The 11,513-nt window shown below is 37.5% G+C and overlaps 1 protein-coding gene across 7 annotated transcripts in view; it reads left to right on the top strand.

Moving 5' to 3' along the window:
• TACC2 (transforming acidic coiled-coil containing protein 2) overlaps positions 1-11,240 on the top strand; it is a 180,241-nt gene extending 169,001 nt beyond the window's left edge. For all 7 annotated transcript variants that reach the window (XM_025167862.2, XM_025167861.2, XM_025167864.2 and 4 more), the window contains 4 exons: positions 7,873-8,033; positions 8,926-9,032; positions 9,561-9,681; positions 10,739-11,240. In XM_025167862.2, the coding sequence (XP_025023630.2) occupies positions 7,873-8,033; positions 8,926-9,032; positions 9,561-9,681; positions 10,739-10,804 (455 nt within the window). In that variant the 3' untranslated portion in view covers positions 10,805-11,240. The remainder of the gene's footprint in view (positions 1-7,872; positions 8,034-8,925; positions 9,033-9,560; positions 9,682-10,738) is intronic.
• Positions 11,241-11,513: the final 273 nt, after the last annotated feature.

The raw sequence follows: 11,513 nt of genomic DNA on the forward strand, positions 1-11,513 counted from the left end.
CTTTTTTTTTGATGCAAAATACCACTTTCTCATTCTCATTCATATATATATAGCATTGTTTTATTTGCTTGTCATGTATGTACCCAGTCAAAGTGTTTTCCATAAAGGCACTGTTTGGAGCAAAGCTCCCTATTGATTGATTGTGATTGGGCAGCTTCATAAAATTAAAAATCAGGGAAAAAATAACAATTATATAAAAAAGGACACCATTGCCCCAAGGGAACAAATTGAAAAAAAACACTCTCCCATATCACTCACAACATAGACTGGGCCACCAAATACCTAACCCAAGGCCTGAAGAAAGAGCTAAAGGTTTAGGGTTCACTTGACAGTGGGAACTGTATGAATCTTCTGGGGGATACTGTTCTAGAGGGCAGGTACTGAGATAGAGAAAGCCTACTTCCTAAGTCCCAGCAGATGACATTATTTGATTGATGGCACCCAAAGCAAGCAGATTCTGTCAGAGCACATAGGAAGGGAAACTATATCAGATCACACAGGAAAGGCAGATACTATGGCAGATAGATGATCTCTCAGATAGCAAGGCACTATGCCATGTAAGGTTTAGATACTAAGTTGCACTTGAATTATATCAGGAAGCTTACTGGTAAGTACAGCTTACAAAGTAGAGTTGTTACATAGGCATAGCAAGGCCTGCCCATTGCTTCTCATGCCACTGCATTCTGGACCCTCTATAGTTTCTGAGTGGTCTACAAGGGCAGCCCCATGTAGAATGTGTTGCAAACGTTCACCCGCAAGATGATCAAGATGTCAGTGACTGTAAGGAGGGCTTCTCAACACAGAGATGGGTCCAAATGGAGTACAAGTTGGACTTGTGCAAAGGCCTTCCTGGCCATAACTGCCACCTGCTCCTTGAGCAGGAGCTGAGAATCCAGGAAGACCCCTAGATTGTGCACAAATGGGGGAGCACAGCCCCATTCAGAACCATAGGTGGAGAGTTCTCAGAATCAGAAAGTGCGAGTACCCAGAGCCACTCAGTCTTGCTGGGTTGAGCTTGAGCCTCCTCCATTGGCCTCATCTTGTGATTAAACACATGAGCAAGAGCATCGAGGCTTGAGACACCTCACAAATTAGGGGCATCGACTTGATTTCTTCCCCAACCCCAACTAGAACTGGCTGTGGAGAAAGGAAAACCACCATAACATCATGCCCCTTATTCCTGTTCCTTGCAGCCGGTCCAGAGTATACTATGATCAGTGATATTGAAAGCAGTAAGTTTTGGGATAGAATTTAATAATATGATTTTTGAACATGTTTTGAATATTCTATGACCTGGTACTATTATGAAAAATGGAATGATTCACCAAGGTTGTAAATAAGAACTGATTTATATTTTTAAAACATTCCAAATTTTAACATTTGAAATAATTTTAATCTTCCAAATTTTAAAGATTCCTCTTAAATCGTCACTAATTTTGGGAGAATCCACCAGAGCAGCTATGTTAAATTGAGCCCATTCCTACTGTTTTAAAAAACAAATTTAACATTAAACTGTTACACTGCAGGGAAAGATTGAATTTATACTGCAATTCTGTGTGTTACCTAAAAGTAATTCCTTTTATGTGGAAAAGGATGTATTTCCAGTACATCAGTGGCAATAATTTAGATGGTTTGGTAAAGATGCAAACCCAGATGAAACCTTTGTGAGATTCACCTAGAGTAGATTCAGCTGTCCTTTCTAAACAGCATTCTGTTGCAGATTGTGGTGAAGTTCAGAAACTTAACTAGCTGGCTGATCCATCACGTGATCCGCCTCCTCTCAAAGGGAGCTTCTATGTGAAGAGTTTTCTTTAGGTGTGTCATGGAGGAACTAAGCATGCACAGATGCAACAGCAACATTAAAATAATAACTAGTCTGGGATTTAATCTACCGGAAAGTTGTAGAAAAGTCTGCTTGTCTCAATAGATACCGGGGCGGGGGGGGGGGGGAGAGACAGATATTTATCATTGTTAATTTTATTTCTACCAGTGACTTATTTGAGTGAGATAGTGCAGTCTGAGAATAGAAAAGGGTAGCTCCTGGAGATTAGAGAGGCACCTAGGTGAGTGTCGCCCTTAGTCAGCATTGACTGATGGTGCCATCTCCTGTCGATGCAAAGATTTTTGGAATGATTCAGAAGGAGGGTTTGTGCCCCTTAAGCTTTGGCACCCTTGGCCAGTGCCTACCCAGCCTTAGCCTAAAGCAAGATATATGAAATGTGAATTTGATTTTCCAGACAGGTTTGTACAGTCTGAGTGATAGTTTTATAGCAGTTTTGAGATTCAGTGCCCCAAGTTCAGAACTGGGCTAATCCAATCCTTTTTTAGAACTTCAGTTGGAGTGCTTTAAATATTCATATGCAAGAATGCTTTATATGCTAACAGAAAAGGAAATGAAATGTTATGTTATTAGTCAGAAATTGGTAATTTCTGACTAATCTTTATGCGTGTGACTTCGTCCCTGGTTAGAAATGCAGCAGGAGCATCTAATATATAGCACTGAAGGGTGCTATATAACAAGTATTGGCATCCTGCAATGGAAAAGAAAAAAGAAAAAATAATACCTTATACTTATAGCTGGAGAGATCCTTCTGAGCACTTTATAAATCTGAACTAAACTAACACTCCTTTAGAGAAAGCTGATTTGGACCAAAGAATGAAGAAAAGGAGTTAAGGAAGTACCTTAACATAATGCAAAACTCAGTGGCTCCGGTGCAAACGTAAAAAGGGTTAGCTCATAAAGATTTAAGTAGGAGGCAGAAACTTAGCCAGACTGGGTTTGTAGAGCTCTTGGTATTTCCTTGGCATGTACTTTTCAGATAGCATCAGCCTTTATATAATTTCCTTTAAAATCCTCCATCTTCATTTAGCCTCTACCTCTATGGCATGCTTGTCTCCGTTAAAAAAATAATTCTTTAACAGAGAAAAATGTTGCTGACTGCGTTCAATCTACGGATTGCATGAGTGCTTTTTGAACCATTTCTTTTGCACATGGCATTTTGTCAAGGTGAATTTCATATACAGTATTTCCGTTTTCAGTAAATTCCGTATCTACAACTACTGTCACCTTGTTGAGCCATTCATTCATTCATTCATTCATTCATTCATTCATTCATTCATTCATTCATTCATTCATTTGCTTCCTTCATGCATATGCCTGTGTGAAAGCTGAAAGCAAATCCATCTATTCAAAATTATTACGCTGCTTCATTGTTCATTGTGGAATTAAAAGGAATATTGTGCTTTGTGCGTTACTGATTGTTGCATTCAGGTTTTTTCTGCTTTCTTAATAAATCCCTTGATTTTTTTTTTTTCCTATTTTGCTTCCATTTTTGTTGCTTCTTGTTCTTTGCTTGCAAATCCAAAAACAAAGGCAAGCCTGGTAAGTAATGCTTTTGCCAACTTTGGCACCTGCATATTGCTTTTTTTTTTTTTTTTTTGCATTTACTTTACGTATTTGCTCTGTCTTCTTATAAATGAGCTCTCACAGAAAATGTAGATATAAATCTTATTATTTCTAATGATAATGGTGGCTATAATGACCGACAGATTATGAAAGCAGTGGATTTTTTAATGAGGAAATACATTGTTCCCTTTCACTTCAGGAATAGGGTGCCGTAACAAATATCATCACTGACTGACTACATTACAGTGGCTTCCAAAATACTTGCAGTGGCAGTGGTGAATCATAAAAAATGTAGTAAGAAACTGATTCTTTCACTCAGATACTTTCACAGGATCATTTTGGCCACTGAAATACACAATTTAAGAAGAGTAGAGTTGGATCCTATCAACTGAATGTCCTACCTGCAATGCAAACTTCAGTGGCAGGGACAACACATTTATTTCATAACAGAAGTGCATAGGTTCTCATATTGGATGCTAGTTAACTTTTTTAACTAGATGCTCTTTGTCCCTTTCAGATCCTATATTAGAACTATGATCTTGAGAATCTTATCATAAGAAAGGCTGGACTACATCATCCTAATGGTGCTGTGTCATTAAGCAAAAGCCTCTCTGCATAGTCTTAGGAGCAAGGAACGCTATGCTCAGATGTGTTTCTTACTCTTGTTCAATTTGATATTGTGAATATGTAATCTGTGCTTTATGCTGATTTTATTAATTATATGGCTGTTAATTGCCCACAGGCTTTTTGAAACTATGTGATAGCAGGACATAAACTAAAAATCAATAATTTTGGGGAGACATCTACCTGCCCAGGAAGATCTAGTAAAATAGGCTGTTTGCGCATTTCCTCAGTCAGTGGCTATTACCTACAGAGGCTACAGAAACATGTATTTTCAATTGCTGTTCCTCTCTTTAGATATGGTATGCCCTGGACATCGGGATGTCCCCTCATCTTCAGAAAGTCAATGCAGATTTGGCTATTTTATCAAATCTTGTGGGCAGGGCTGTTAGGACTACCTCTCTGGATGAACATCTGTTTTAATGGTGTTCTTTAGAATATTTGCTTCTTGGTGCACGTGATTGTTTATATTGATGTTTGGGTTTTAATTTTTGATTATGATGTATTTGTTTTAATCCAAATTACAGATTTGGGGAGTCTATGTTGATCAGTGTCAATTGATTGGAGTGGCTGATAAACCAAACAAATCAATTTAAATAATTAATGCCTTAGTATGAATGATGATACTCCTTGAAATGAGATGATGCTGATTGTCAAGTTTACAGTGGAGGGAAAATGGATGAACTTGATGTTTGTTCCCATAAATCAGTTCCTAACCATAGTTTGGTTAAGATGAGAGGCCAACCAACATCAAGACACGGTCGCTTGATAGAGAAAATAATAAAATAACTTTATTTTCATGCCCGCAATCTTAACACTCCAAAAAATGTTTGATTGGGCAAGCTTTAACCTGTCACTTAATCCAACATTCTCTTTCTTCATCTTCCATGGCTTTTTATTTAAACTGGAGCTCTGGATAAAAAGATCACTTTTATGAAGACCCATAATCTGTAGAGAGAGGACTGAAGGCTGTCTGCTCCACCCTGGCAAAATGAAAACCTGCCCCAAATTACATTTCCACTTCAGGATTTGGAACTGGCTTGAATTTAATGAACATTTCTGCTAAATGGCATTGAGGATAATTCATCTTTGAAAATTGGTCAACGAGGTGCATATTAAATGTGAAAATTAAGTTTAATCCATAAGCTGTTCCAGTATTGACTAGAAATTTACTTTGGCCCATTGTTGGGCAATGCTCGGTTAGAAGAAGCTGCTAGAAAAATATTTTATTTCCTGTGTAGTTCAAACTATGCAATAGCAATGAAACGCTTAATCTATTTTAAGGATTTCATTCAAAGAATTCTGATCAAGTAAATGCTTTATTGTAAAAAATGGGAGGGAATTTAACTTTAAAAACATACTTCTGTGGAAATGTGTAAAAGAAATGTGTCTTCAGTTCCATCCCTATTTTCATTTGAATGTAACTTCTATGGAACTCAGTAGGATTTTCATTCAGATAAACGTTCTGGAGAGACCTATAAACACTTTCATATTTACATTTTTCAGCCAGGATTTTCTGCCTTAGGCTTAGTTTCACTGAGTATCATTGCAACACATTTATTTTGATTTGAGGTGGGCCACCTTCAAAACTCTTCTGCAGTCATCAGAGTTGACCAGACTTCTGGAAAAGAGTGAAGAAAGAAAACACAGGCAGAAAAATGACCCTCTGAACTGTGGCCCTACCAGCCACTGGCATGTGGTCTACAACATATTACACTTCTCTAGATGTTGCCCAGTCCTGCTTAGAGGGATATGTGCAAATCAATACTTAGAAGAATGCATTAGAAGAATGGCACATTCAGTTGATGCTATGCCTGAAAGAACAAATATTGAACATGCAAGTGCTTAGTATATTCATGTTAAATTATAAACAAGTAGTAGTGACAAACTGTATGTTGCTTACTTGTAAAACTGCTTCTAGCCATGTTTTGGGGTTTTTTTCCCCCAGAATCACTTTTCCTCAGTCACAGAATTTTTTTTTTAGTCCGTTCAATTGTGTCCAGTTCTCAGAGACTGCCAGGATAAGTCCCTGCAGTTTTCTTGGCAAGGTTTTTCAGAAGTGGTTTGCCATTGCCTCCTTCCTAGGGCTGAGAGAAAGCGACTGGTCCAAATTCACCCAGCTGTCACAGAATTTTACAGCAGTCTGAAAGACACTTATCCATTTGGAGCTATTCCATGTTTTCTCATTTCTTCTTTCATTTTTTCTTTCCATAGTTTTTGTACTATTGTGGAGTAAAAAATGGAATACTGGCAGAATGACTTCTTCGGGCATCCTTAGATTTAAGAACAATTAGAAGTAACTTCCACTTTGAAAATTTACTAAAATTAATTTAGTAAAAGAATAAGTGGCTTCTAACTGATGTTGCCAGATAGGTAGTCCTCATTTAGTGATCACAGTTGGGACTGGCAACTCAATCATTAAGCGAAGCAGTCACTAAGTGAAATCACAACTGTGCTTATATTCTTACTTCAGGCTTCCTTTGCTTTATAGACCTGCGAAGATCATAAATGCAAGGATTGGTCATAAAGTTACTTTTTCATCACTGTCGTAACTGCAAACAGTCACTAAATGAGGCAGTCTCTAAACAAGGACTACCTGTATTGATTTTATTGATAGAATTGCTTTTAGAGAAGCAATAACACAAATAATTGGTTCAGCATAAAGTTAAGACTGCTTTATAGTATATTGCAGTGATGCATGCATGAATGTTATGCATGTGCATCTAAAAATAACATACAACCAGAGCTCTTCACAGTTCACATGCTACAGTATGTAAGCTCTGATTTCCTACAGCTCTGAGAAAAGTGGACACTTGATAATAACATGTCTGTAATGTAAAAGGTAATGATCTTTAAAGTGGAATGATTGAAAAATCTGGCATGACTTCAGATTTGGGGGAGTTGCATTCCCAAACACTAGCAGGTGGGGAAAGCTGTATTAGAATATTAGAAAACAGGCAGAAAAGAGGGGAAATTGTACAAATACATAAACTTGTGCATGCTGTGGAGAAAGTGGAGAGGGAGAACTCTGACAGCTAAGCATCCAATGAAATTGAGTAGTGGGAAATTCAGGCAAGACAGAGCGAAAAAATTATTTGCAAGGCTCATAGCTAAACTACAGAATCACTTTTACAAGATTACTAAGGGCCACTGACAGATGCGTTTAAGGGATGCAGATCAAATAAATTGATGCAGGATCAAGCTTTTAATGACCACTTGTGATGGCTGCAGTGTTTCCAGAATCAGTCAGAATAGTATGGCTAGTATGAATGGTCTGATCTGGCAGGATTCTTCTGAAGTTATTATAATTATTTGTATGGCTTTGTCTGCTCTTTTCTTTAAGGATTGTTTTGTTTTAGGGCTGAAGTGCCGTTTTATAAAGTGAAGTATATGATTTGATATATTAAAATTTTCAATTAATTGAAATAATTCTAAGTTTGCCCAGTCTAATGGCAGGTTTTTGGATGCCAAGATGAGCTTATTTTACATTGATTCAAACTTCTTATTTTTGCTGAATTAATAAAACTAGGCTGCAAGTTTCTGGCAATGTGATTCCCATATAAGAACTTTTCTTTGTGCTGAGTACTTGCTTCTGAATACTTACTTGTAAAGGACAAGAAGTCAGGGTCCATTGCCCTATTTAATATATCAGTTTTGAATGGTGTGATAAATTAGTTATCCCCATAATAAAACAATGTTTTAAATGCTGACCAGATTTACCAGGCAAACGTGTCCCCTTCATTATACTTTGCATGATTGCATCTCCATGCTTTAACATAACTTTAGAATACTAAGTTTTAAAACTATTCATTATTTTGGGGCCTTTTAATCATTGTCTCCTATAGAGGATGAGCAGAGAGAAAAATCCATGTCCCATCACACTGTCCAGCAGCTTATTATGGAAAAAGAGCAAGCATTAGCTGACCTGAACTCTGTGGAAAAATCTCTAGCGGATCTTTTCAGAAGATACGAAAAAATGAAAGAAGTTCTTGAAGGATTTAGGAAGGTAGGTTACAATGAATAATGTTTTCATCAAAATGCCCACATTCACTAAGATGCACATATAGGTCTGGAACTGTGGCTGCACTTTTATGTTCATTTCAGTGGAGGGCCTGATTTCCACATCCACAGGAAGGCAGGCTTTTGGCTGAAGATGAAGTCCCTCCACTCAGGGATTTGGGGATAAGAATTCTTCTTGGATGTTCCAGGCCTCAACCTTCCTTTCCAACCTCAATGCTTCTTCTTACAGAGCATTTGTAACCACATCTGGCCCATTTGTTACAGCTTTATATAGCAACAACCCTTAATCTAATAACCCGACACACATCACCCTGGAAGTCAGCTTATGTGCTGCCACCTAGCTCTAGTAAAAGTAGGTGACAGCACTGAGACCAGCCAAAGTCACCTTTTTACATCAGTGTGCAAGAATGCATTATATCATATTCCCTGACTCCTGTAAAAGATCTAGCTTGGATTAATTTTCCCTTAATTGATTATTTTTCTCATTCACGGCATTTTAAAAGCAATCATGTGTACATGCCAAAAAGCTGAAGCAGCAATTTCTATAGACACTGGATATTGCAGAAAAGGGAGTCTTAGACTGGTTGAACTTCATATGCCATGCATGGCCTGTAGAACTCATACTGATGTTAGAAGGTTGGGGCATGTAGACATTTTTATATCTTAATATATAAAAATGTCTACATGCCCCAACCTTCTAACACTGAGATGGTTACTTAGCATATATATTTGTCTTATTTTAAGTAAATCTACTAATTCTGTGTTTGCTTTCAAGAAAATGATCTGCTACCTAAAATTGTGGAATATGATCAAAAGCCTGAAACTTAACATGAACCCATTAAATAGTTTTTAAACTATTTTTATGTTTCCCATTAAAGAATGAAGAAGTATTAAAGAAATGTGCACAAGAATATTTATCACGAGTTAAAAAAGAAGAGCAGAGATATCAAGCCCTCAAGGTTCATGCAGAGGAAAAACTGGACAGGTATTATTAGGGCTTGGGAGGAATCCTGAATTTCAACAAAAGACTTCTGCTCTAATTCTGAAGTTTTCTGTTTCCATCAGATTCTTGTCAGTACTGCCATATAATTTTAATTTGAGTTCTGTAAAATATATTCTGTTGCTTAAGAAAGACCTGATTCCTTGGGAAATTCTTTAGCCTCCTCAAGGCTCCCTTCCATTTTCATAGCCAAAAAAGCTACTTTTAAAAAAATTCAGTGAAGGTTCAGTTCTGCATCACACATCAAGTCTGATATAAGTATAACACAATTACAGAATCCTGGTACAGGTAGTCCTTGCCTAACAACCACAATTTGGATCGGAATCTTGGCCATTGAGCAAAGTGGTCATTCAGTGAGACACTCATGCGACTGCTTCGCTCAACGACTGCAATCCAGGCACTCCCGGTTGCAGTCATTAAGTGATCTCACAGGTTATTAAGCGGACGGAGTGAAAGACTTCAAAAGCAAGAGAGGTTCCTTGGCACTCAATATTATGACCTGTGTTTCTGCAGAGCCAATGCTGAAATTGCACAAGTTCGGGGCAAGGCTCAGCAAGAACAAGCAGCTTACCAAGCCAGCCTTCGTAAAGAGCAGTTAAAAGTGGATGCATTGGAAAGAACACTGGAACAAAAGGTGACTAGCTCTGAACTGTATGACAAAGCTGCTTGTAGAGGAAGTATTGTGTTTGGTAGCTGTTCCCTAGGTCAGATACATCAGTTCACTTAAATGAGGAACCAGCAATCTTTTTGCAATCAAAGGGTGTCTTCCTTAAAAACTTCAAGAAGTCTTTAAACTGCTTTTGTGGTCCTGGTGGTGGCTCTGCCTCCACAGTTCAGTATAGTCTGTGGTGGTGATGCAGTAATATTAGAGGGAGAGGAGCTCAGACTTCACCGTGTGTTTGGGGCAGTTCAAGGAGCGTGTAGACTTAGTACCTTATTTAATGTCTATTAGGGCTGTGCAGCACTTCATGTTCGGTCTCCAAAAACTATGTTGGAATAGGAGGGCATGTGAATAGAACACTTTTCTGCGGTGCTTTAAAGCAGCTGGGTCTTTTCCCACAACCAGTGCAGAAGTTTTAAGGCATTGTAGGTAGGCAGTATGTTCATGCTCCCTCCCAATTCAAAGGCCTGTTGGACATCAAATCTAAAGCATTGCACCATCATACTATTTATCTGCTCTTAATGAAACAAATTAAAATACCAGATTGCTCACTCCTGCCATAACCCATGTATGCCCAGTATTTCTCAGCCTCAGCAACTTTAAGATGTTTTTCTGGGAGTTGAAGTCCACACATCTTAAGATGAAGCTAAAGTTGCTGAGGTTGAGAAACACTGCTTAGCCTATTGATGGCAGAAATCTGGCTTCTGACAGGCAGTTGTTTACCCTTTCAGAATGATTTGAATCTTTAAGGAAAGATCCAGGTATAAGGTAATGTAAAAAAATGAAATATTTTCCTGAAAGGTTCCACAGTGGTGAGATGAAGCTAAAGTGATTGGTACAGCAGAACTGATTGCTGTTGCTGCTGATTCAGCATAACGGCAGACAGATTTTGCTCTTCCCCCAGAGCATGTACTATATTCTTAATGGCAACAAATGTTATTTTGATAATGAAGGAAGGGTGTAAATATACCTTTTTACTAAAATATGTTTATCTTCTCTTCTGTTTGTATGTGTGTGGTTTTTTTTTTAGAATAAAGAAATAGAAGAGTTGACGAAGATTTGTGATGAACTGATTGCCAAAATGGGGAAAAGCTAACTTTTAACCAAAACCCTAAATTACAATCTTGAGTGCAATATGACCATTGGCACAGTGATATCCAGGCAGTGATGTGAACGGAATCTATTTTCACTTTTTTGTATGCACTACTGTATTTTTTCTTAATAATGTTGATTTGATTGTATGCAGTACTAAGACTATCAGAAATCCTTGCTATTGTCTGCAATTCTTTCCTTTGTATAATTCATAGCAAGTTGATCTCAAAAGTTCCTGTATCAGGGAGATTTGTCAAGTTCTTTAATAAATTACAGTTGCTCATCCTAGCCTTCCCTTTGTACATGAGTTCCCATGTTGGATGTCTTTTTTGGATTTAATATAAATGTGTATTACATGCATGGGGACTCTTGCCTTAAGGAGTGTAAATTTGATCTGCATTTTCTGATTTGTAAAATAAAATGGAAACTTGAAAAATTAAGATGTTTGCCTCTGTGATGCTTACTGTAAATAATTTTTCCCTTCCAATTTGAAAAGTGGTTTCAGATTATGACTAGGAGGTTAAAGATCAGTCTAAAACTATTATTCATTAGCATCAGCTTTTTATATATTATTCTGTTATTTCATTGGGGTGCTATAGAGATCTCCAGGCGTACTTTATACAAAATTCTAATGACTAGATCCTAAGTTATGTATTAAGAAATCTACTAGTACAAAATAAATGTGACTTTTGTTGTGAATGCTTGTACAAATG

This window comes from Python bivittatus, unplaced genomic scaffold (assembly GCF_059951505.1).
Source record: "Python bivittatus isolate LINGU-HERP-01145 unplaced genomic scaffold, Pbiv_v1 ctg000980_np1212, whole genome shotgun sequence".
NCBI lineage: Eukaryota > Metazoa > Chordata > Lepidosauria > Squamata > Pythonidae > Python > Python bivittatus.